This window comes from Archocentrus centrarchus, chromosome 14 (assembly GCF_007364275.1).
Source record: "Archocentrus centrarchus isolate MPI-CPG fArcCen1 chromosome 14, fArcCen1, whole genome shotgun sequence".
Lineage (NCBI taxonomy): Eukaryota > Metazoa > Chordata > Actinopteri > Cichliformes > Cichlidae > Archocentrus > Archocentrus centrarchus.
Window position 1 is genome coordinate 8,780,340 of NC_044359.1, and position 27,661 is coordinate 8,808,000.

General features: G+C 40.4%; 1 protein-coding gene across 1 annotated transcript; it reads left to right on the forward strand.

Annotated features, from left to right (window-relative positions):
- Positions 1 to 395: 395 nt before the first annotated feature.
- On the forward strand, positions 396 to 26,527 carry klf5l (Kruppel like factor 5 like). Its single transcript, XM_030745628.1, has 4 exons — positions 396 to 652; positions 12,209 to 13,139; positions 14,258 to 14,317; positions 23,386 to 26,527. The coding sequence occupies exons 1-4, from the start codon at positions 512 to 514 to the stop codon at positions 23,562 to 23,564; spliced, it is 1,311 nt and encodes a 436-aa protein (XP_030601488.1). The 5' UTR covers positions 396 to 511; the 3' UTR covers positions 23,565 to 26,527.
- Positions 26,528 to 27,661: the final 1,134 nt, after the last annotated feature.

Here is a 27,661-nt window from a genome sequence, read left to right on the forward strand (position 1 = left end):
AATACTCTTGGATGACTGAGCCCACCCCTGCCTATATGACACATTTTTATCTCAGGGTGTCAGAAGCTGTTCAGTTGGATGCTGTTTGTCTCACAAAGATATGCACAAAATATCCTTTGAATATAAATGTTTAAATTCAAAACAACAGGAAAAGGGGGGGGGGGGGGGGGGGTTGTTTAAAAGTGTGTATTTTCATGCCTTTGGATTATGTGCAGGGGTAAGACTTCACCTCAGGCTCTCAGTTGTTTTCCTGCTTTCCTGCGGTCTCTCAGGTGAGCCCCGCCTCCTTCTTTGCGGTGTGGACTGGAAGTGTGTTCTGATTGGCTGTGCTGCTTGTGGCAGGTCTGTACTTGAGCTCAGGTGAAGTCTACCTGTGCGCCAGAAGAAAAGTGAGGGCTGTGGATTACGGCATAGCATTCTGCACCAGTAGGGCGTAATTAACGTTAGGAGCTGTATATGTACTTCTAAAATAAATTCTGAAAAACATAAACTTGTTTAAGCAGTGACTTTAATGGCAGCGAGTGTAGGATTGGCCATGAATCCGCCCCACGCCACAGAAGAAAGGGCGGTTTTCACCCAGCTGAAGCCGGTGAGGATGTCGGGAGCGGAGGGCGGCGAGGACACGTCCGTGTTTGAGGACGTCAAACCCGCGGTAAGAATCTCTACCAAGCCGCTGAGCGCGGTCGGGCCTCAGGTGAACCGCAGATCCGGCCTACCGGAGTGTTTGAAGGTGTAAGCGGGTTTTTTTGTTTGTTTGTTTGTTTTCTTGTTTTTTTCAGGTATTAGCAAAGGATGTGAGCCACGTGCGGCTTTAGTCAAAATATAATTGTTTCTGGCATAAACAAACAGTAATAATAATGTAACTGGTGTAAGTGTTTATCGGGCTGCCTTTACCTGCTCACCTGTACCGAGGGGCAGGAAGGCAGGTTAAAGTCCTGCACAGACACCTGACAGGTTAACAGAAAATGCAGGTAAAGTTCATTTGTAGGTGCTTTTTGGAGCAGCTTGTGGCAGCTCTGCAGCACAAAAATCAAATGAAACGATGTTTCTCACCCTGTCACTGGATGAGAAGATTACAGTAAAATTTGTAAGGCTCGTTTATGGATGTTTTTAAAGTTTCATCAAGCTGATGGCATTCAATAATGCATTATGCATTGATTGTGCTTATTTTAAACAGTCATGCGCATCCCTGGTAACATTCCCTATAGGGAAGCAGTGCCAGCAGTTGCACTTTGCTGTGTTGGCAATTGCTGGAGCTCATATGCTGCTCTTTTTTTTTTCTTTTTTAGGCTAAATTCGTGTTTCATATGTTTATTTTTTATAATCTTGACAACATTAGCAAGGGGAGCTCAGAACACATGCACTTTATACCTTGTTTCCTCAAATTTTGTTTATCTATACATATACCAGGGAGTGGCTAATTATTTGTAAAGAAAAATTAAACATGCAAAACAAGGTTAAACAGCAGTTTGACTTCCCCTTCAAACGAATAATCGCAGCAAAGACATGACGACAGCATTACAGTTAAATGGCCGTGAATTGTGTGTTGTTCCTGCGTGATCGCAGCAGAGCACAAACAGAAACCGGATGCCTCTGTATGGTGCTGAGTTTGGTCTCCTGCCACATATTTGGTAAACAAGTGGCCGATCCACAAACCTACAGCTAAAGCCGCTCTGCTGGTTCCATGTGACCGACAGGGCGTACCCAGAGTGGATTTGACAGGTTAAAGATGTTTGTATAGTTTGTTCTTAGCTTTGATTCTGTACATGCATGCGGATATGATACACATTTCCCACATGTTGTGCCTGCATGCAGCATGTTCAACATAAAACATCATTAACAGTGCGGGCTGGATTTAGTCAGTGGTTTTCTGCAAATATGGGAGTAAAGCACACATTAAAAAGCTGTTTTGAATTGACTCAATGGGCTTTGCCACTAGACGGGTGCAAACATCTCTCCACAGCTATCAACCATTTAGATTTCTGCATGTTTGTACAACTTGAATGAGGTTCATTGTGCAGCAGTGTTATACAGGAAAATATTTGTATTAGAATTTCTAATGGCAGATCGTTTGTTTTACTGTATGGCTCTTCAGCTTCCTCTAACCGGCCACATCACTTAACAACTTTCAGCAGTATGTATTTGTATTTTGTGCCTCTTTTATACCAACCTATTTAAATAATTCTGATTGAAAAGTATAAATAAATTGAATAAATAAGCTTCTTTCAGTTATCAGTTCAAAGAAAAAAATGTGCTTAAAAGTTCCAATATTATATCAGTAATCTAAAATGACCATAGCCTTTATGCCTGCTCAATAAAGTGTAGTTATTCCATCATCAAGCCAGTTCATTTTAGTCTGTAAGCAGGATTATCTAAAAGCTACCAAGCTGAATTTCGTAAACTTAGTTAAGAGGTAGAGATGGTGAAGAAAGAACTCGCTGATTTTTGGTGCAGATCGTTGCCCTGCCTGAGTGCAGGTAAGTTTACTGTGCCCTGGCATCCTTGAAGATGTGGGCCTGGACTGAGGCAAGTCGAGATGCTGAGACAAGCTAAAATAAAAGTGCATGGATTCAGGCCAGCGGGGGAGTGGGACAGTCAAGCTTGGGCACAGGAAAAGGCAACCATGCCCAGTGTGAATAAGCTGGAAAATTGTGAAATGGAGCATTCCTCTCGGTGCATGATGCATTCTTGGGGGTCTTCTGGTTTTTCATGAGCGTACTTTTAGTTATCTTTCGTTCAGTCTTCTGTACAACATAGAAAACACGATGTACTTTGTCTGCCTGTCTTGCAGATGTATTTAGAGCACAATGACTGCCTTAAGCGAAAGTATTTTACAACCTAAACTAGTTTGTTTTCTTGCAGAGTTCCATGAACTGAAATGTATTATGGCTAAAAACCTAAACCCAGACAAAGAAGCTCAGATTTTAAACTGACAGCTGATCACAAGACAAAACCTACACTCGTTTGTTAGGTTCCAGATACGATCAACATTGAACAGTAGCGTACAAATACAGCTGTTAATATTAACTTTGACACTATATTCTGTAACAATGTGACCTGTGTCACTGGTTGCGTCAGCATTTGGCTCGTGCAGCCAGAATTCAGCCGCTGTTTGGTTTGGTTCTTATTGCTGTAACCTGCAGTGGTCTTTATGCTAGTGCTTAACTCAGTGATGTCGTGACAGATGTATGTTGACCGACCTGTCTGAGCAGGGCCCTCATCTCCATAGGCCGCCCCGAGGCAAGAGAGAGGATGATAAAGGCCGACCTCATGAGAAAGTCACAGCAGCAGTGAGAGTTCAGTGAGAATTGTTCGACACCAAACTTTGTTGTTTACAGTGTTTCTTTGCTGCAGGATAAGCTGTATAAAACATAGTGGATGAACTCACTGATCTTCAGACTTGCTGTTAAACATGTTTCAAGCAGTTTGGTCTCATTTAATATGACACAGAGAATTAATTAAAGCTAGTCTGGGTCTAACTGATCGTTTTTAGCTCTGTTTTGGTCCACTAAAGCAAATATTTGACTTGTTTTCAGAAGTTTGTTGCTAACTTCTGTGTCTGGCTTCTAGTCCTTTAGTTAACCACATCCCTTCTGCTCAAATGGCATCCTACTGCTGCCTAAAATTTCCTCGACAAAGAATAAAAAAAGAACAGAAAAAAAAATTTGCTACTTGAGCAATAATGCAATGTTGGTTTGTCACCGCAAGTGAGAAATACTTCAAAAATACACATTAAATATAAAAAAAAAAAATGCTGATTTCTGCAGTTTTGTTAACGTCGGGGATCAGCAGCATAGATGATCGCTGACCTGTCAGACCTTTGCTTACTTCTTTACACCACAGTGAAACCTTGAAGTGTAGGTCAGCTCTCCCGATAATCCGTGGATACATGCACACCTTTCCAGATACGTGCTAAGACTCTTTTTTTTTTTTCCTGGTGTGACTCATGATGCTGAAAACTAGACTTTACTCTCCGGACCGACTCTGCAGTGGGAGTCAGCGAGACGCCGTCATAACATTAACACGGGCCTATCGAGACACTTTACGGCTGATTTCCGGAACTCAGTCACTCCTGTCAGTGCGGACTTCGCAGTGAGCGCGGTGTTGTGCGCTCACAGCACAGCTGCTCGCTACCACGAACAAAAAGGGCCCACAAGGCTATTTTTTAAAGTCTCAGCTAGTAACACCAACCTTTGTTGTGCCTGCATATTTTAGACATTTTTTTGTGTGTATTGCGCACTTTTTTCTTGTATACAGAAACCATTACGTAAAAACAGAGCTGAGTTTGGTGGTGCTCAGCTCTCTTTTAAATACTGCATATTGAGATGAGTTCTTTTGAAGCCGTACTTGCAGGGTGACATTTACTCACCCTGCACATAAATCTGAGTTTGAAATGGATTTTTCATTTTAGTCACAAAACCACAAATCCAAAATGCCAGAACAGTGAAAAGCTGCTCATTTTTCTCTTATAAATGATGTGTCATTGCTTAGAAAAGGATGCGTCCTTACAGGCACCAACATATCCAATAAAGTTTGACTACTCATTATGGCATTGCTGAGGCATAAACTGTTTCAATGTCAGTCTTCTGACACACTGCATTTTTTTTTTTTTAATCTGGAACAAATCTGTTCATGTTCTTCAGTATTAATAATGGAATAAGTAACTAATATGAAACTTGTTTCTAGATTCTTTCATCATTATATCACCAGTGGGTTTCCTGTAAGACTGAGCGTAGATGACAGAATAGGTTACAGAATAACTTAACGGTGAACAGATCAAGAGCATGTCGCCAGTCACGCCTAATGATTCCTGAAGATCAATATTCAGATATGGCTTAAACTTGGCCTTTAAAGTATCCTAGGATAAGCATGTTTGACTCTATCCTTCTCCTGGTTATTTTATCTTGGTTTTGATCAGACTTGCCTTCTGAGGTGAGCCTTCCCCCCCCCATTAGTTTATAGTTGTACAGCCCTCCCTTTATGGCCTCGGCTGCTGACAGACATTTTTCATGCAGCTGAGGTCTGAAATGGTTTTGGTTTGACTAATGATTTGACTTCCAGGACAACACACGCAGCTGAATTTGCATCTGAGCAAGTGTCTGCTGACTACGAGCCTCAACTTGCAGGAATCCCTACAATGATTGTTGAAAGGAAGTTTGCTGCAGGGTGACACTTTTTATTTGTGTTATTGAGAAATCTAGGAAGATTTTTTTTTCTCTCTTTCTCTTTATCTGAAGCATGGTTTAAAATTTCTCCAGCTCTGTAACCTATTCTTCTACTTTTAGATCTATTGATTTCTAACATGCACGTTATTGTGCTCGCGTGACTGCCAGTGCCGGTTTTATCTCAACTGTCGCTGATGTTGATCATCATTGTGTATTTTGTTACCGCACATTTCAACTGACATGATCCATATGAACATACAGGTTGTATGAATTCAGAACACTCAAGCAAAAAAAGCCTTTCATTCATTTGCGAACCTACATTCTGTTTTCCAAAAAAATAAATAAATAAATAAATAAAATACTGTTAAATTAACAGGTATTTATTTAATAAATCCCAGCGTATTCAAATGCATAAATCAGACTGATCATCCTGGATCCTGGCTTCACCCAGAGAGCAACAAGAAACTGAGGAACTTTCCTAGCATGACTCATGCTGTGCTCTGTTCAGTTTGTTTGGTCTGCTGATGTCAGCTCTACCCATCATGCCCGGCTGTGTTACCATACCAGACAACACATGCTACCCGCAGACAGGCATATTCTGTCATTTCCTAATGCCCATTGTCTGCAAACTCATCTACCGAAGCTGCAAAATCTCTCTAATGACCGCCACTGTTTACCCTTCACTCGTCTGGAAAAACAGTCAAAATTGCTCTTGTGAGTGGAAAAACAAAGGGTGAAATCATTTTGAGGTGAAGCAAAAAATATATATATCTATATCTATCCATCTCTCTCTCTCTCTATAGATAGATAGATAGATATAGATGTAGATATATAAATAAATGTGTAGTTAGTGTGTAGTTAGATACTGGACGTTCTCAGTTTCTCACCCTGACTGAGAGCTAAACTTGAGAAACCATTTTCTGGAACAGCACAGAACAAAGACTGATAAGAAATAAGAGACAGAATCAGGAGAACGTGTGGAAAAGGTCACTGTTTGGACAAAGTAGTAACGGGAATATAAGAATATTCCTGTTTGCTTTCCAAAGAATTCTGCCTCAGAATGGCTTACGTTTATGCAATGATTAACATAAGACAGAGACAGTTATAGATAAGTGCTAGTTCATATTGCAAGCAGCGGAGCTGAAATTAAGGTATGCAAATAAAAAGCAAAGACCAAAAAAAGGTTCCCGAGAATTATTTCTGCCCATATATCTGTTCCAGTGTCTTTTCCAAAACCTCAGATTACTAATTGCAGGGATGCAATTCATTTCTAAAACAAAGCTGACTCGTTTCACTTTGCAAATCTTACCCAGGAAAGCTCATCACTTTCTTGGGAAGTCGAAACAAGCTTCCATTTCTCAGTGATCATCAGTGCCAATAAAACATCATCGTATTATGAAAGGTTTTGTTGTTGCCCTGATGACCTTGTCGTGATTTCTGCTCCGCTGATTCTCAGCCAGGGAGCCGTGACGCAGAACTGTGTTTTTATGGAGATCCAAAGGCGAACGATCATTGCATTCCAGAAAGCCATAAAAGAAAACTGGCGTGCGGAAGAAGCCATTTGTTTTGCAACTAGGAGGAGAAGGGGGTTGACCCTGTAGCTTGGAGGCTTTTGAATTAGGGTTCAAAAGGTTTCTCTGACTATTTTTTTCAGTGTGTGTAGGTGGGTGGGTGAAAATGATTTTTCTCAATGAAGCTGGCATGCAATAGCCTGTGGTGGTTTTATAGACATTTTGGAGAGATTTTGAGGTTAAAAAGAGTGTGAATGTTTTGAAATCATATCACTTTCATCGACAACAGTATGACAGAAGATACACACAAACTCTGAAAGCTGAATGTGATGGTGGTGGTTTTGTGTGTGTGTGTGTGTGTGTGTGTGTGTGTGTGTGTGTGTGTGTGTGTGTGTGTGTGTGTGTGTGTGTGTGTGTGTGTGTGTGTGTGTGTGTGTGTGTGCTCAGTACATTATTACTGAGCAATAATGTAAAGTTTGTGCTACTTATATTAGCTGGTCTTAAAGGCTGCAGTGGTCCTTTTTAAGAATAGACTTGAAATTGGCCGGAAGTGTGGAAACTCCCACTCTGCCCCATAAACCTGAACACAGCTGATAAAAGACTGTCGTTATCAGGCAGAAGGATTCATAGCAGAACAGTTATACATGTTCTCCAATTATTAACCAACTCAGTCTTTGCCCAAAGATATTCACCTCATTTACTACATAAAACAAAAGCCTTTCTGAGCTGTAAATAAGTGGATTCCTTTGAGAGTACCGTGCTTCTTGTTTTAATATATTAAGGAACAACAGGCAGTAGTTGTAGGGTAAATGAAAGAATTACATCCCCTTATGCAAAAGAGAGAGTTTTGGCTTAGCTATGTTTATGGCTTTGAATTGGTAAACTTAAACAAGCGTCAAGACAAGAGTGTTCAGTTTCTGTGTGTCTTGCTTTTTGGCGGGGAATTATTTTAGTTTTGAAGATGTTTCTTTTGCTCGTGGGCATTTTGATCATGTTTCCAGAGTTGGTAAACATAAAAATATGTACACTGTGTGTGTTTCAGATCAGCTGTCTCTAAATTTTTAGTCAAGAACTGCATTTTTTTTTTTTTTTTGCTCATGCATTCAAGAAAAGAGGACATGCAGTGAGTGATGCCTGCAGTGAGTAAAGCTGCAGATGCTGACAGCAAGACAGCTCAACATCAGGCCGGTAAGGGGACATGGCCAAGGGCGCCCAAAGGTGACAGCTGCCAGCACCCCGGCACTACAGAACCTGTTTGTGTCCCATCCTGAAAGGAGCTCTCAGTCAGGAGGAAACAGAGACTCTGTTTTTGTTTTCACTTTTTTTTTTTCCCCCTCAGTAAATACGCAAGACTTTCATTTCACCAGGTGCTCAGATTGCACTGATGACAGGGCAGCTCACCAGCGATGAATGACGGCCATCTATCCTGGCTCTACAGGAAACACGCAACAGTAGCACGCACACACAAATTTACACACAGAGACACGTGCATATAATATGCAAAAGAAATGTTCGCAACACACGTGTGGCTGCTCCTTCAGTTCTTTAATACTTTACTCATGGTCTGACAAACCCACGCGCATGCTTGTTCATTATAAACACTGACTTGTTTTGTTTGTTTGTTGAGGATCAGAAAAGAATCACACTGAATAATAAGAATAGGTTTCAAACCCACATGCACGACACAAATAATACACAATTTATTAACTTACAAATAAGTGTTTGTCATTCTACCCTCAGGTTCATTTCTTGTCAGGTTGATAGTACTAATCGCTGCATCATGCCTATTTGAAATGCATGATAGGCATATCTATATTGACATTGTACACCAGTGCAGTAACTAGTGCGACTGCCCAAGATTCAGTCCAGTGATTGGCTTTAATTTAATCTTGAGTATTGGTTGGACTATTTACAATACACCCTAAAATCAGTTGTTTGCTCAGTTTAAATTCATCATAGCTTTTTACCTGTTTAAATCGCTTTATCTGTCTGGATTGTCTATCCCTAATTAATTGCATTTGCATATTTTGATTATATATATATATATATATATATATATATATATATATATATATATATATATATATATATAAAGTTTTTTTTTTAATAAATTGAATTAAACGCATAAATATTCATGCAGTATACACACCTCGCAAGTTCAAGTGCACATAGAGCAAAAACCAACCAAGGTTTGTGTGTGAAAATATATGAGCAGCTTATTAATAGAGGGATGTGTGTGTTAGTGTGATGATGGGGCTGGCTCTTGAAGCAGCGCTGCAGAATAACGGCATTGAACCAGGCCCGCTCTGCTCCTTTGTTCAGTTGCAGGACGCGACCTCGAGCACTTCAGCACCTCATTAGGTCATTTGTCCCAAATGGCTCGATTCAGACCAGGATTTTACTGCAGGCTGCGGATTTGTGGACACGGTGCAGTTCATGGAGTTCACTCCCCCCCAAGTTCAGATCAGTTAATCTCTCAGCTTTCAATCCCAATCAACTAAAAAAAAAAAAACCACAAAAAGTGGTGCTGAAATGGGACATTTTATTTGTCAGTGAACACTGGGTTTGTGCGACTCGCCCCGTGCAGTATTTGGTTTTCTTCAGGAGTTTGTGTGTAAAGATTTACAATCTCTATGAATTTATTCAGATGGCCCCATTAGATTAGCTGCACTCATTCAAACATCAGTATCACTTTCAGAATTAATCATCACTTTTACCGCTCATGTGGCTTTCTCGCCTTCACTTCTCTGGACTTTTGTTCTTCCTCATTTCCTCCCCACTCTTTGTAACCTGCTCGCTCCTCCCTCCCGTCACCCTGGCTGGTATATCTGTCGTCATTGTGCAGATCAGATTTGTCTGGCAGGTCTATTTTTACCTTACAGTGTTTAGGTTTCACTGCGTCTTTCTCATGCCTTCAGCCTTTGTTTTGGTTTGGCTGTGAGTGCTTTTCTCCTTTTTTTTTTTTTTTCTCCCTCTTTTTTTTTTTTCACCTCATCTTTTTCATGCATCAAACTGTCGGCCACACCCGTGGAGAGAATTCTCTGTTTATGTGTGTTCGCGCACTTGTGCGAACTTTAGTTTGTCGGTAAGTTGGTGTGCATGAATAGTGTGAAATTCTGCATGTAAATGTACAGCGCATAAATCTTTTGCATTAGAGTGGTACATGTGTTTATGAATTTAAATATGCACTGTGTGGCTTCTGCAGCCTGGATCTTTTGTTTGGCAGCTTGTGCACCTCTGAAGGAGCAGCAGTCTGCCATATATAGACTATGAATAAGATGTGGTACACAGATACACTTTGTATGAACACACCAGTTTATCAGAGATGAAGATCAGATAATGTCTTCAACTTATTCAGAAGAAATATCTACAGTTTATCTTCTTCGCTCAGCCTGTCCATCCTGTTGCTTGAAAACGGTTCTTTAGTGTTCTAACAGAAATCCTACCTGTTGCATGGAAAACCTGTGAAGCAGACACACAAGAGAAGCCATCTTATGCAGTCATATTCCCCAGTATTTATACAAGGAGTAATTTTTAAAAAATACATTTATACAACTTATAGGATGTTCTTGTCTTCCTCCGAGGCATTTGCTTTACAAAATAGATGGGTCTTTAAATCAACAAGAAGAGTGCAGATAAAAATATGTAATATAAGTACTGCTAGGCTAAATTAATGTAGTATAGTGTGTGGTGGTGAAAATGAGGTTTTATACCCTCCCTGATGCAAATTTTAGGGAGCAATTCTTTCTGCTTTTTTGGTTGGGACACTTTCTGTATGCAGATGTCTGCGATATCACACAATCACTGAAAAAAACAAAATTGTAAGGAACAGCAAAACCACACAGCTGGTGGCCCTGTCACCACACGGAGCCACAATCTTATTTACAGAGAGCTAGCTAGCTGCTGGATATATAGGTACTTATTAACCAATGAACAAATTCATTAACATTGCAGTGGGATAAAAAATACTGTTTGTTTTTAAAAAAAAAAAAAAAACACTGATGCACTCATTGCTGTGGAATCAGTGAAGCATTTAAAATCCTTCTCCTTACACGCAAAGCCCTTAACGACCTGCCTCGCTCATGTCTTAAACTCCTCATAGTGCCAGTTTATCCCAGTAGAGCTCTTCACTCGCAGACTTTTCGATGAAGCTTATAGTTAGGACTGGATTATGTGGCCCTAAACAATCCCTTAGCTTATGCTGCTATAGGCCCAAGGGGGGCCTTCCATGAGTCACTGAGCACCTCTCTTCTCTTCTCTTTTAATTTCCAGGCATTTGCATGACGCTGTTGCATGTCATTAGTTTTGTCTCATTCAGCAGCTTGGGCTTTTTCCCTCTACATCTTCTTTCATTGTGCCACTCTACACTTATCTTCATACATCTGACCTACTATTACTGGTCTCGCCAGCCTGTCCATTGTTAGTATTGTTTGTTGTTTCTCAAATTCCCATTTTCTGTCTTTCTGCTTTGCTCTCACTCCTAAACGGTTGCAGCAGATGGTCGCCCGCTCTAAGTGTGATTCCACTGAAGGTTTCTTCCTCTGTCTCAGTGCTTGGTCAAGGGGGAGTTGTTGGCTTTGTATCGTTAAAATCACAGGTGTTGAATAGACTACATAAATTGACTTATGTTTTGATTTGTCACTATATAAATAAAACTTAACTGAAGGTTTAAATCCATTTGCATTTTTTTTAATTGACTTCTACATGCATTACTCTCACTGTTGGCTGTTTGCGTCTTCTTTTCTTTATCCCAGTGGAATGAAAATGTAAAACACGTCCCTTCCTGCGTCCCAGTGGATGTTTACTGGCAAACAGCTGCTTGGTAGTAAAATCAAAGGGAGGAAATTTCATCGTATCACCTGTAAGACTTGTATGCATATTTATTTGACAATGCCCAGGATTATTACTGCAGTTGCATAATTGTCAGTGGATGATCATTCAAGCACACAGCAGGTGTGAAACACTCAGCAGCCCTGGAGGCTACAGTATTATAAGGTTTACGTGCAGGTGAATTCCTTCTTCAGCTTTCTGTCCCAACTGTCAGTTATGGCTGCTTGTCAGGGCACTGAGCTCCAGTGGGAAACAGGAATGTGAGGTATGATGCAAGGGAGGATGCTGGGGGGGGAATCCTGGCACCAATTTAGTTTACAACTTTTGTTCTTTATTGCTGCTTAATTTTCTTCAAATTCACCTTGCTCTGTCTTTTTTTGCAAACTAAATAATCAGTGTTCAACATATGTTGAGCTGAGCGAGGCAGCAGAATAGAACAATGACCAGCTCAAGACAGTGAAGTCCAACTTTAGGATGAAAGACTGAAAAGCACATGAAGAGACTCCCAAACTGTGGGAAACACTAAAGTCTGTCTTAGATGGGTGGGGTTTGTCAAAGGCACAGTGGGATTTTTGTGAAATAAATATGTGAATATTAAAAAGATTAGTTTTGCAAGTTTTTTCCCTGGTTTTGCAGAGGTTTGTAGTTTCTGTACACGTGTGAAGTTTTTCCTTTTAACTTTGTGTCCCATTTCTTTTTCAGATTCAACTAGAATTAGACAAATACCTTCCACAGGTCAGCAGTCCTCTCTTGAGTACCTCGAATGACACTAGCGACAAGAAGTACAGACGAGAGAGCGCTTCCGTGGTTGACGAGTACTTCTCAGAGGACAAACCTGCCACCCCTTACAGCCTCAACATCAACGTCATCCTTCCCAGCACTACTCACCTCCGCACAGGCCTCTACAGACCTAACACCAAGACCCTCACGCCACAACAGATCAAGACAGAACCGGGCATGGAGGTGCCCTGCTCCATCCCAACCAGCCAGGCCCTTCCAGACTTCACCTCTGTCTTCAGTGTGCCACCTGTAGTCAACAACGTTTTCATAAAACCGGACTTGAGCTCTGGAGGAATGGTGAGCGTGACCACAGGCTCTCAGCAGCAGCAGCAGCCAAACTTAGACACAGAGCTTCACATCGGACCCCCGCCTCCACAGCCGCAGGTCTACCACATGCCCATCACGAGCAGCGCCGACCTCACCATGACCCTATCACACAACAGCCCACCACCGCACGGCTCCAACAGCAGCAGGACCATGCTGAACCTCGGCAACGTCGCGTTGCCGACAACCAACGGCAACTACATGATGGCAGAGCACCAGGTGCCACATCATCACGGCTACTACCAGGCCTCTCCAAACAACTCATCCCAGCACACGGCGCCCCACAGTCTACCGCCTTCACCACCAAACTCCCAGCCCGGAAGCCCAGATGGCCAGGCAGAGCTGCTGAGCCTAGCACCCCAGGCTCCTCCCCCATACCAGCAGCGCATGGGAGGGATAAAGGTGGCGGGGATGTCTCATCATGCCATGCTGATGACACATGGCCAGGGTGTCTTAACAGGTCCGAAATACAACAGGCGAAACAACCCAGAGCTGGAGAAGAGGAGGATTCACTTCTGTGACTACCCAGGTGTGTGGTCTCCATCCATATCACTATAAATTATTTATGAATTAAGTTTCTCCATTAAGGCTGCAAAGCTGGTTTTAACAACTCTTCTGCTGATCTTGAATTGGAAGCAAAAAGTCGCCTGATTTCATTTTCATATACATGCTCTATTATTTGGACTGGTATGTTCCACTGTGATGCTCGAGGCAAAATAGAAACTGCAAAATCAACATGAGCAAGTTGAACCTTGCAGTGTTCGCAGCACATCGATTTTGTGCCTCACCACATGCCCTCAGTTTCAGTGCATAAGTGGCCTCTTATTGTGCTGCTCAGACCTTAGTGACATCATTTTAAAGGGCAAAGACAAGTTTCACGCACACAATCCCTTTTTGATCGCTGGATTCCTTCTTCTAATTCGATAACTGTCAAGATCGTCTTTACTACTCTGCTCAAACTGAAAGATTCCCTCATTTACTTTTCTAGAGCTTTGCTACCAAAAAATGCCTTTCAGCACTGAAAATGGGACGAGCTTTTCTAGATCACCCTTGGGACACATAAAGCGTGATTCAATCCTGTGTCTGCATACACACAAACTAGTGCAATTTCCAGTGTCATTAAATGTAAATACACATTTTTACCCAAATCAAAATCCTGCATGCGAATCTTGCAGCAATGCGCTGCCTCTCTTGCATATTACATCCCCACACTCATCAATACAGGACAGAAAATGTACACAAAAAAACAAAAAGAAAAAACAAACCCAGGCTGACTGCACACTTTGCATCTCAAAATATGATTTTCTCTGTTTATTAACACACATGCAGTGAACACCTAAGTCTCATTGTTATTCAAGTGTGGTTAAATTAGAAGCAAGATGCTGCATTATGTCATCCAAATAGTGTCTCTTTTAATATGTTCTGAGTAAATAAACATGATTGGTTAGCTTGCTTGTCCTGTACGTTTTTGAATCCAAACAGCATCCTCATCTCTGAGCACCTGGATGTCGTTTTTTTATTATTATTTATCATTTTTATCCTGTGGCTCGCGGGTACAGAAAAGAATTCAGGAAATGGTCATTTGTTTTGCAGTCCACCTGGCTTATGATCTCTGTTTTGTTTGTTTTGTTTTTTTTTTTCTCACAGGCTGCACCAAAGTTTACACAAAGAGCTCCCATCTGAAGGCACACCAAAGAACACACACAGGTAAGACGCTAATCTCTCTGAGGGCTGAAATAGATTCTTTGCTATTATTTATAAATTAATGTGAATCAGTGGCTGTTCATTGGCTGCCTTTCTTAACTTAGGCTAACTCAGACTGCGGCAACAGTTGGCTGGGTTTTCTTTAGAGATTCAGTCACTTTGTGTCATGTAGTATTCGCTAAGATCACCATTTGTGAGCTTTATTCTGCATCCTCTGGACTGCGGCGTGCCTAAAGGCTTTTTCCTTTGTCCCTTTTTATTTACATTCCCAGTTTCATTTGGTACCCAAGTTCATGATCAGTTTGATTACTCTGTACCATACATTTAAACCCAGTGCAGCACACCCTGATGACACACAGCTGATGGCAAATAAAGTTATACAAATTTTTAACATTGCATTTGGTGGAACGCCATCCGCGGTCTTGCACAAATTTGATTTATTCACTCTTCCTGTCCAAATTTTTTTAATAATCCTGTGATTTAAACCTGCAAACAACCCACAACGGTCACACATCTTTAACTATTATCTTGTAAGTTCAGTTGTTTTTGTTTTGTGCCAGTGCCAGTTTCGATACACCCAGTAACAATAACAGATATGATGATGAAGAAGGTAAATACACTGAAAAGAAAACGCATAGAAGCTACATATTTGTTTTTCCTGTACCAAGTTTGCACATGCTCGTACCTGTCCTCAGACCGTCCTCAGTTAAAGAGAACAAAGAAGAGAGGGAGGAGGGTAATAAGAAGAAAAGAAGGGTAAAAAAAAAAGAGGAAAGACATGCAGTTAAATAAAGGCAAAACCAGTTACTCCTGCTTTTCAGTTCCTTTTCAGAGGATGCAGGAGGAGGAAGGCAGGGGGTTCACAGAATGGGGAGGGGGGTGTGTGCTGGTTTCGATGTATTTCCCTTCTGTAAGATGAAACCTGTGAATTCCCAGCGGCCTCAGACCTGGATTTTGAAGATTTACTCATGCGATTAAAGCTGCATAGCTCCTCCAGTGTGAAATATTGACAGAGAGAAGCGCGAACACGTGAATGAACAGACAAATAGAAACCGATCTCTCTGTGGTCATAAATAGATAAGATGAAATTTTATGGATCCCAGTGGGGAAGTTAGATTGTTGAAGCAGCAGGATACAGCAGCACAAAAGACAAATAGGCTTCAAAGTATTCAGTGAGAATGGTAAACAAAACAAGAGTAATTGAAGAGCACATAGCCTTTTGACTACTGACACATGTAAACTGTGCAAAATGGAACTAGTGTGGATGTTTTAGTCATGGCTTCAGCATTTCGGTTGCAGTTGTCTGTGAAAGGAAAGTAAAAATGCGGCAGCGTTTTATATAGTGCATTTTTCAGTAACCTTTATAGCTTTGTCAGTTGCATTGTTTAATGTACCACGGGATAAGCAATATTACTGGTTATGATTCCAAACCTGCAGTCCTACTGTAAGAGAGAGAGCCTGACAGTTTCATAAATTTATAATCGCTGCATCTGTGACCTACAATGTTTACTGACCAGCCAACAGGAATTACGGCAGAATGCGTCACTGTTCAGTCTACATACATCAAGCTTCATGTCCTGCCCAAATTTATCTGAACTTATAAGCAGGCGTGTGCAGGTGCCTTAACAAAGCCGAACAAAGACCTTTTTCATTGGCGAACGTGCCTGCACCCACCTCACAATGCACAGCCATAAGTTTTTTTGGCACTTGCTTAAGGGTTTGTTATTAACATGATTGTAGTGTCAATATTACAATATTGTAGAGATGAGTTTGTGTTTTACCCGCAGACCTCAACTGTCACACAGGTTGAATATCTGTAGCTTGTTCCGTTCAAAATGTCATTATTTTCTACAAACCTGGAGCTGGAAAACTGATGAAAATGTTTCTGTTTGTTGCACAGATGTGGTTTTGAATCTGTTAAATATTTTTGCAGTCCTCTTGGTGGTTCCAGGCCTGAGTATCAGAACCCTTGCAAGCTACTCTTAATGTCACAACTCGTGACAAATGGTACAACACTAACATGTTGTATTGCAACAACAAACAGATGAAAGCGTGCAACGCAGCAGTGAATGCCCCTAACGTGTCACAGACCAAGGTTTCCTAGTTTAGTTGTTCTGGTCAGTCCATGATTCCCACCACCAGGCTTTGCTTGCAGTCTGGCCAAACCAGGCTTGCCTGGTCTTGTTTTGCATTCAGTTGATGACTCATAAGTTGAGCATGTAAAGGAAACACTGCACTGACTATCCTGAACTCCAGGAAATGATTAAGGCAAATCAAAAGAAATTAACAAAACCCATGTCAGTGTTCGAGGCATGTCACGACACAATGTGACATATACTGCATCTTATTTTATGAGTATTTCTTTAACAAATGTGACTGGCTGGGTGGATCGTCCTTTCCCATCAGTGTGCCTCAAACATAGGTTATCTCTCAAACAGGCGTGTGTATCCACTGCTTGTGGAGTGCCTCAAAGCTATATTCTAAGCCCCCCCTTTTATTCCCATTGTCAGTTTTATTTGTGTCACTGAACTTATGTTACACATATGATCCGGTTGCACCTTAAATTTAAACCAGAAAGCTATAAAGTTACCACAGAGTTCAGCCTGTCCTTTTTAAAGTAACTTTTCTAGAATTGATTAATGCAGCTCTGTTTGACTGCTTGAGTAGAGGCGGTCCACACCTTTAACTAATACAGAATGCTGCAGGTAGGTTTCTTATCAAAAACATTATAAAAGATAACATAACTCCCATTGTAGACTCATTAAATTGTATTGCTGTTCATTTCAGGAATGTATTTATTGCCCTTCTACAGACTTTATCATTATCATTTTTTCTTAATCTTCACATAGCATCTTAACCTGACCTGCAGAGTTTGCGCTCTGTGTGTTTACACTCATGTTTACGTTCTGTGGATCGATAGATTTAGTGATAGGATTACAGTGTTTGTTTACTCGGGCTGTAACTGTGAAACTTCACAGTTTCAAAAACAAAGCTGAGAGATTTACTGAGAAGTCTTGTGTCTCACTGTCTTACACCTCCAAACCAGCAGCTACTAACAATGATCAAAGGTAACAAACTGGCTATTATTAATCCTGATTAACCTATAAATGTTTAATTAGGACATCTCTTAACTGGGTGTCAGTCTGCGTGTACGTTTCCTGTAGACAGCCAGAAGGTACTAACCCATACGCTGCATCAACAGCGTGTCGGCGAAGAGCCTTTAATGTGGTGAAACATCATCCCTCATTTATGTCTGTTTCAATTCACTGCCAGAGAGGCATGAGTTGTTTTTCTTAAGGCAATAGTATCAGGAAGTTCCTTGGAGGTGTGTGTATGTGTATGTATATATATATATATATATATATAATTCAATATTCTATAAGTCTTTCACAAAGCGTTAGTCATGTTTTCTTCAATTAACAGATATGCACTTTTGCAGCTTATTGTTGGTCATCTATTCATAACATTTTGCTAACAAATCAGTTACTGTTGACAGCAGGTGCCCAGTCTGGGCTTAGGTTTAATGTGTATATACATGAGACGTTTATTTGTGCTTTTCTCGGTTGGGTTGAACCGTCTGATGGCTCGCTGAGTTTGAAATCCCCTTTAACTGAAGTTCTTTATGTTCAGATTTCTGGTTGCTTCCCACCCACAGGTCAAAGACAAGCAGGTTAAGTGAACTGGAAACTCAAATTGCTGTAAATGGATTTGTCTATCTAATGTTGCCTAACTTCCTTACACACTGCATGCAGGGACTGGCTAATGGTTAAGACTTTGATGCATAGGGTGTTTTGTAGACTTCCTGACTCCAGTTTAGTTATGAATTCTATCAAATCAGGTTACTTTTGAATCACAGTAGCAAAACTTTAAGGTCCTTGTGCTCACACACATTTTCATAAATGTAAATAAATTATTATGCATAACATAATCAAATGAGTTTATAATTAGATTATAAGACATTCATATTTTTTTTCCTTTTGGCTGCGCCCTTATTCCCAACAGGTCATCACTGCAGATGGATCCGTATATTTGATTGGGCGAATTCGTTTATGACCATCAACACTAGTTGATGCTGGTTTTGTGCTTCCTTCCAGTCTCAAATCAGGGAACTGTCCGGCGTTAACCCGTACACCACAGAGCCATCATTAGGAGTTCATAAGTACTTATAAGAAGCATGTTAACAGATTATAGGTTGTTTTTTAATGTTAATAAAAGTCTGTTAAAATTGTTTAACAACATTACAGATGGATTAATTTTAACCAGCTCATCTGCTGTGTCACTGTTAAACCTTTACTGAGCTTAATTTTGTTGCTTTATTAACGCATACTTAATAAAAGCACCGTTATGTGCTTAAATAATGCATAATAAAGAATTAGCCAGGCTTTTTTTTTTTTTGCAGCTACAAGATTGTTAAATGAAACACTTATTGCCATAATTGTGCAATAATAAGTCTATGTAAGTATTGACTATTAATTTATTGCAAAGAGCTCAAATGTGTTTCTGAAAAATTCACGAGCACTGGATTACTACAATTGTTAAATAGTTGGCTGGATAACAGTTGCACTGATAATATATTTATTCAAGTATTAGATAATTGAGGTAAAAAGTGCTGTGTTTTAAATCACTGTACTGAAATAGGACAGGAAGTAATAATATTCAGGAATGTATAGAAGAAAGAAAGAGCTTTATTTGTCACATACATATACATGCAGCGAAATTCAGTCTCTGCATTGAACCCATCACACATGGAGTATGTAGCACACACAGCGCAACATGGAGCAGGGGGCAGCCAGAAAGCACCTGGGGAGCAACCTGGGGGGGTAAGGGCCTTGCTCAGGGACCCACAGTGATGCCAGCCCAAGGATTTGAAGCAGGGTCCTCTCGTTGATGAACCCTCTTCTTCTTCCCTAGGCCACCACACACCCACCTAATATAATAATGCCTAATATAATGCCTAATATAACATAATATAATGCTCACTTATACTTAACATTAGGCTTGGAAATTGCACAAGATATAAGATATGATACTGCCATGATATGTTGATGCTGAATATTGTGTAAGTGCATCACTATCTGTGCTCATCAACACCTCTGTGATAACAATCTGCACCTCCCACTGGTTCATGGGCAAAACCTTGACCATGGCCTCAGCAGCCACTTCAGCTCTTCCCGCTGGCTTTTGTGGTTGTGTTAGTGTGTACGTGCATGTGTACATCGTGTGTAAAGAGTAGAATACTATCAGCCTGATTAGGGAACCCTCCAGCCCTCTTTACAAACACTAGCTGAGCTGATAAAGCTAAGAGGTCCACAAAGAGTTTATTGGCGTCCTGAAGAGCCTGAAAATGTTTGCTCTTTGACTCAATAAAACCAGTCAGAGGTGGTTATAAAATCTTATTATTACAGCGTAGCCATACATGGCTACGCTGTGCATAGCCATGTATGGCTTTAAACAGAAGATCTAGTAATGCGTGTGGTTAAAAGAAATCTGTTGCTTCTCGTTTTATTGACAAAATTAACTTCAGTTTTGTGTCCTTCAGGTGTTTCCGTGCAGAATAGCACACTTGTGCTTATGCAGAAGTTAAAACGGTCCCCTGATCAGAGAACTCAGTTTTCATGGTGCATGTTTCTGTTTTGTTATGATCGTGTGTGTGTGTGTGTGTGTGTGAGACAGCATTTGTTCTCTGTGGTTTCTGACACAGTACGTTCACTCATTAATATATGTGTGCACTCGAGAGGGAGAGAGCGAGATAATGGCTTTGCCGTTTCTAATCAGCCACCTGATCAAACAGCTACACAAATGCCTGTGAAGTCTTTTGAGTGCTGATACCTTTAAGGAAACATCCACATTAAGGGATTTTAAAACTAGACGGCAAAGTCATGCAAATGTTTAGACTAAGAAGCCAATTTTCATGATTTAAGAGTACTGACAGGCAAAAAATTTTAAAAATCCCTTTGTGAAATGTTTACCATCTCAGAGTTATTGGGCAGCACTGTCAAAGCTGTTTTTCCAGTACATGTGGCTCAAATACATGATGGATGTGTCTGTATTTTATCTTCTCATATATGTACTCCCCCAAACCCATTTTTTTTCCTCTTTGGACTAAAGGAAAGGATCCTATGTAGGTTTTTTTTTTTTTTAATCCACCCTCTATTCACGTCAGTCAAGTGTGTTTGTTCTGCGCGTGTATGTGTCGTTTTTCACCGTCCTGTTTGCTGTGGCTTTCATGGATAATAGTCTGAGAGAGGAGTCTGTGCTTTTGACCCCATCAGCGCAGCTATAGAGCAAAACCAAACACACCTGTGGGTTGAGAACCTAAACCTTTTATATGGAGACATTTGTACTCCACCTCTTCACACACATTAAGCACGGTTACCTCCAGGAACAGGATACTGCCCTCAAACGAGGCTGGAATGTGGGGTTTTAGGGGCCGGTTAGATATTTCAAAAGCCATTTTTTTTCTCATTTAATTTTTATTTCTTTAGAGTCATTAGAGTCACAAGAGGAGTAATCTCAAGGCGCTTTAAGACCATTGACAATAACAGAGAAAACCCAACAATCCACGGTCCCGTCTGAGCGAACACACATGTGGTCCTGTTGTTTTTAACTTAAGGCTTCCCAGAAGAGTTTCCTAATTGGTGGGTGACCTAATTGAGGACAATATGTGGAAATACACTTTGCAAGTGTAATTTTTAGATCAACAGGAAACACACAAAATGTTACGTCTATCTTGATCCTCTCTTTGCTTTTTGGACCCACTCGCTCCATTACTGGCTGTCACTAGTGATTGATGGTCAATAGCGGGAGCTATCTAATCAGCACAAACAGGGCCCATGCTAATAATGAGCACTTGATGGCCCTCATAGCCAATGAGAGGCACACTCCCTCACAACAGTGCCTCACCCGATCAGGCAGGACTTAGAATCTTAGAAATTATACTTTATGGCATCAAATATCTACTGGATAACTTATTTGTCATGTCAACAACACTACAGTCTATTGACACTGAGCAAACATTACAAGATATAAATGTATTGCTTTTATTCCTTGTAATCCAGACTCGATACTTTCCTGGAATTATGAGATTTAATTTCAGAATAAAACTAAGCCATATTTCATATTTTGTTCGGTACATGAACCTGTTTTCTTTTGGCGCAGGAGCGCGCCGACCCACAGGAACCTGAACTGAGCGGGCCTTTATTGTTTGCTTATCTCCTTTTCACTTTTGTTTGTGCTCAGGCCTTCCATTGATTCCTGAACATTAAGTTCCACCTTGGCTATGAAAAATTACTTTTTTTTTTTTCCTTTCTCTCATCACGCGCATACCAGCCTTTTCAACTGCGTCTTTATTTTTTTTTCTCTTTGTTGATGATTAGCTCACTGTTTAGCAAGAGCACGTTGTGGCACAGCAGAGAAATGTCAATGTTTGGGTGGGGTAGGATAACTGTCGTACTAGATTTACTCAACTCAGTGCTTTGAATTCCCATTCTGCAGGTTCTCTCTCATTACACCTTCTTACCCATTATTACCCATTACTCTTACCTTATAATTATAGGAGTATGATATGATTTATTTTCTAGACAATCCACAATCCAGGGCAAGTGTGGTTGTGCAAGAGTGTTCAAGATGTACTTTCTTTAATAACCCTTTTAATTTCCTTTTATACAGGGATTACATTTGACTGAAAAAGCAACTGGTGACATGAAAAGAAAACAGGCTGATAAGCTGTAGAGTTACCCTCATTAATCTATTTTTACATCTTAAAGAAACGCCTTTAAAAATGTTTGTTTTTCCCAAAAAGCATTTTTACTCTCAAGCTCCAACAAATGGGAGAAATCCACAACCTCCCCAGAAAAATTAGATTATGTACGATTTTACAGTTACAACTGTGAGAAGTAAACATCGCCACACCTGGAACAGACACTCGCGCTGTGTTCAACCTCTGAGACTCACACATCAGCACGTTCTTTGAGGCTCGGCTCAAGGCAGCTTTACGGGCGTTACAGAAGTCGTTCTTATTGGGATTCACTCATCTAGTCTTTTTCTTGTGAATGCAAAATACTTTGACGATGATTACATTAGAAAGTTGGTAGAATGACATAAAGTTGAACTGACAGAATCAGTCAGACCCCATCTGTGTTCTTCTGCTTATCCAATTCAGGCAAGCTCATCAGTCAAATATTATCAGAGAGGAGGAAACTATTGAAGGCAAACTGCCGAGCTGACAACAGTTGTTGTGCTTTGCTTGTGTGGAGTTTCTCTGGGCTTCAAATGTAAATAAATGACACGCAAACACAGAAAATTACTCATAAATCTTTATTACTGTGAAGTCAACATTTTTCACAGCAAACAATGAAAAAAGATTTGCTGTTTTATATATGTATATTTTCAGAAAAAGGCAAAAACAACCTTCTTAACCTCCTAAGACATCCACACCTCATCTGATAATTGCAACATCAGCTGAAAACACATGTTTGTTACCACCATAAAGTGAGTTGAGATGACACAAACACACATACACACACACTCACTCCTGTAGTAGCCTCGCAAACTGAACTGAAACTACAAGTTCTGCATGGGTTTGTGAATTAATCTTTTTTCCTTATTAATTAATTAAATATTAAAGCCAGACTGTCATTATCCGACTTCCCTTTTTCTTTCACAAATTGACACGTTTGACCTTTTAGGAGCCAAAAAAAAAGAAAAAGCCAGACAGCTGCATCCTCTTGTTTGTATGTATAGCACCTGTCAGAATAGTCAGCCCACTGTCTCAAACACTGCCTCATGAGTGAAAAAAACATTTATTTGACTTCTATTTTAAATGTATGCATCTATGCAAAGCCTTCACTGTGGTTCCTAGAAATGCACTCTCTGTTTTTCCTTTAAAAATGTGCTTAGGGAAAATGACCTCTCTCCCATTGCCTTACGACTTATTGTTAGTGTCTTTGGGCAATGCAAAGTGCCAGCTGTTTCTGTGCTAGACACCAAGTATAAATGTAATGTAAATGTAATCACGGGAAATTTTTAAGTATACTCCTGACGCCTCCATCCTCTCCTCTTCTCTTTTGCAGGTGAGAAACCGTACCGTTGCACATGGGAGAACTGCGACTGGCGCTTTGCTCGATCTGACGAGCTCACCAGGCACTACAGGAAACACACCGGGGCCAAACCCTTCAAGTGCATCGCCTGCAGCCGCTGCTTCTCACGCTCGGACCATTTGGCCCTGCACATGAAGCGTCACCAGAACTAACACACACATACAAACACACTCCATTACATATAAATAGACAAGCCGCCTGAACCAATCATCTTTAAAGGAGTCAGAAACAAAACCAAAATCATCCCCTATGCTCTGGTGTTTAATTTTCCATGCTAGCAGACATCAAGATGTATCCAAAAATCTTTTACTCATTAAAAGCAGCACCACACGTACAGCACGTAGAGTTTACCCGTGGATAAAGTGTAGGGGCTACACAGACAAGTTATTAAATAAATAAACGAGCAGAGTATCTGTTGTAAACATTTCAGGTGAACTGGCCTCACAGTTATTAGCTGCTCTTTCATCCATTCAGTTTCACTTACTGTGCAAACAGGAAAGTGGATCGAGGCAAACGATAACAGAACAAGACTTTTGGAGCAGCTCCATGTGGGATAAGATCTGTCTGCAGTCAGTTGCCACAGTGTTTGCTGAAATCGCCACACCAGAGCTGGTGGTTTAGCAAAAGTTCCACCATTGTGGTGATTTTGGTGTTTGTTCTCATTCACGAGCTGTTCTCAGGAGCAGCTCGTGAATCTCGATTTGAATCCCTCCGTGCACGGCCGCATACGCTCGACATGCATCACTTCAGACTTTGCAGTCAGGATTTGGGACTCCTTCTGATTAAATCCTGGAAAACTTTCTTCCGCTGAGTAAAACAACACGAACTTGTACCTTTTCATGCAAATCTGCTGCCAACATCATCATCATCATCCTCGCCACTGTCACTGCCTTTTATCGATTTCCAGTATGAACTGTAACTGAGAGGTGGAAAGACTTTCCCCTTTGTTTGCCTGTCCTGTGTAGATACTTGTGTATGTGTGTTTGATAATATGATGAATGTATTGAAATTTATACTTGACAACCTTTTTTTTGTTTTTTTTTATGTTGATCTAATGTTAATGAGTCATTTTCCACTTAGAAACTTCCTTGTGGTAAAATCTCCCTCCGAGGGTCTTTACAAAAAATAATCAGACAGAATCAGAAAACTGCACGAAAAGTTAATCATCACCTCGTTCTGCCTGTTTTTCTATACAGGTAATACCTGTTGAGCTTACAGAGCAGCGCGATTTGCCAATGTTTGTATCCATGACATTACCTGTTGCTGTGGCGACCAAGCTCCTTTGACAACAGTTTGCTCTTTGCTTGCAGTTTCCATTCAGCGCTGTTTTTCACCCTCTTTTTTTTTTTTTCTTAATTGTCCTGTATTTATTCAACACTTCAAGTCAAGAAAGAGAGTTAGATGGATAGCCCTGTTATGTAATCAGGTTTGTTTTAATATACCGTGCGCCTGGTAGAGTATACTCTCATAGGCTCCCCTGTTATCCAAAGGAAAAGGAAGTGCGCATTCACATGCATACCATTAATCGATGTAGCTTTTGCATCTCTTTTATTATTATTTGGAAAGTCTAAAATGCCATTTGCCCACACCGGGAAAACAGGGAAAACATTCACTGTCATCAAGAAATTGATTGAGAACATGCTGTACAGAGAACAGCGCTGAAAGTCTCCAGCAATGCATTACAAACACATGTGGCGCTCTGGATATAATCCTCCTAAGTGTGTCAAAAACAGGGTTACATTGTGCTCTTCCAGCTTCTGTTCAGAATAATACTTAAAGAAAAAGACTTACATGGTTTCCAGTAAAGCTTGCACGCTAGTCAGTAACCAGAGTGCTAAAGTTCAAAATCTGTATGTTTCTCCACCATTCAGAGGCAGTGAAATGTTTGATCTGCATGGCAGTGAATGGCTTCATACCTCACAGTAACACCAGCAGGCGTACACCCACTAAGTTTACCTACCTTTTTTTTTTCCCTACACACTGTTGTTATCACTTTTTTTTTCTAGCATGCTGCTTCTCCACACAGTGAGAGCAGTTTATTTATTATCAAACCATTTCCACCACCTACAGAGGAGATTGAGCGCTATGTCACCACAGAGACACATATGCAGCTACTGGACATGAAGCAGCAGCTGTAAAGAGATTGACTTCATTGGGTCTTTTATATCAGATAGATGAATATCTTAAGTGATTTGACTTTGATTGACTTTGATTTGGCTATTTCTAAAATCCATTGTACAGTATTTTTGCATTAGCTGTTTCTTTCAGTTTGGGGATATTCGTGGAATATGTCAGTAAGCGATGAAGGCTTTTGTGATTCTCCTTCCTCCCTTTATCTAAACCTTTATTTAAATGGGAAGCTTAGCGATACATTCTGATACCTGGTAACTCCAGTTTTAGCATCATGTTTCACAAATATGCACGTTAAAGACAAATAGATTATACTCTGAAATGGCAACAAGGATTTACAAATAGTGCAAAGTCTACGTTGATTTCAATTAAAATGTGGTTTTGCTAAGTGAATGATGCACACATATCCAGCAACGTTTAAACAAATAATCCAGGAATCCAGCAGCATTTCAGAGGTGCGACTAGAGGCAAAGAAAGTTATGGAAGTGATCAGGACACCTGCTACCGGCAGGCAATGCATGTTAAAGCTGAAAGTCATTGAGAGCAGCTGTTTAATTTGTTTTGTCTGTCTTGTCCATTTGCCCCTTAAAAAAGGTTTAAAATATAAAACTTAAGTACACTAGCTGTTAAAGTGGGGGCAGGGAGCAGAACGCTGTCTCCAGGTGGCCACGTGCAGCATGGAAACTGAAGCAGCTGAAAATGTCTGTTGTGATCCGCAGCTGCTGCTGTTACTTTCCCAGGTGTCTTGTACCATTAGAACTGTGCCTCTTTGTTCTTTTAAAACAACAAACTTAATGCACAAATACTCAGACGTGGTGTTTTCTTATCTGTAAAGGGTGGGTGATGCTAGAACATTTAAACATTGTCCCTATTGTCATTGCAACTTGGCCCTGTTTGCATTGTGGTGAGGCTGAAAGTTTGGCCTAAATCCCTTCAATGTGTGTTTAGTTAGGGGAAACACATCCTGTTATTTCAACTCTGCCTGCTTTTTATATATATATATATATATATATATATATATATATATATATATATATATATATATATATATATATCCCAAGGAACAAGTTCTCCTGTCTCTCTCAAGGAGGGAGCACCGACCACCCACTGTGTACATACTGTAGTTTTTACTTCCTCAAAGACTTTGTAAATATTTATTTTACTTCCTATTGTAATATTAATATTTTTTCCTTTTTTTTTTAATAATGGGATTTTAGATCGGATGTATGTGAGTTTGTTTAATTTTGTTTTGATACTTAATGCGTGTAAGAAAATTACCAAATTGCTTATGTACAAATTAATAAGAACAATGGTTTATTTTTGTTTTCTGTTTGTGCAGCAGTGATGCTGCAATGAAATAATAAAAAGGTTCATAAAATAATAACTTATCTGGGGTTTCTTCATACACACACACACACACATATATATATATATATATATATATATATATACATGAAGAACCCTCTGAAAGTCTACCAGAAGATGCGAATGCAGCACTATGATCAATCCCTACTTCAACCATCACTGAAACCAATCAGTTGATGTATTCCTCGGCAACAGTGATCCTTGAGATGCGTGGCTATAAGATGAACATACATAAGGAGCGGCGCCTTTAATGGAAAAGACAACTAGAGGCTAAGATCAAGGCAGCACGGAGGGAAGTTGGCCAGCTGTCAGAGTTAAAGAAAGGTGTGATGAAGAAAGGGGTGCCTAAGAAGTACAACAGGCTGTCTATACCTGAGGGCTTAGAGACTGCCAAGCAAAGCCTCACAACATTGGCTAACTGCCTGAAGAGGTATACCAGAGAGATAGAAGCCAAGAGAATAAACCAAATGTTCTCCACTGAACCATCCAAAGTGTACTCTCAGTGGCAGGGGAACAGTACGAGAACAGCAACATACACATGCCCAGAACAGTGGGAATGTGTATGTTATGAAGTGCCACTTATGTTAGCTTAGTCCGTAAAAATGCTCCACTTAAGGCCTTTAAGGCCGTTCCACACCTGGGTGCGTTGAGTTGAAGCTGCATCACGGATGCTTTGACGCATATTTCAGGATGTGAGTGGGACAGTTTGAGCTCTTGTTGGCAGAGTTGGGATCACATGTGAGGAGGCAGAGGA

Coding starts and splice junctions, on each gene's coding strand:
- klf5l (XM_030745628.1), top strand. CDS start 512: ATGGCAGCGAGTGTAGGATTGGCCATGAATCCGCCCCACGCCACAGAA. Junction 653..12,208: donor TTGAGGACGTCAAACCCGCG/GTAAGAATCTCT, acceptor TTTCTTTTTCAG/ATTCAACTAGAATTAGACAA. Junction 13,140..14,257: donor TCACTTCTGTGACTACCCAG/GTGTGTGGTCTC, acceptor TTTTTCTCACAG/GCTGCACCAAAGTTTACACA.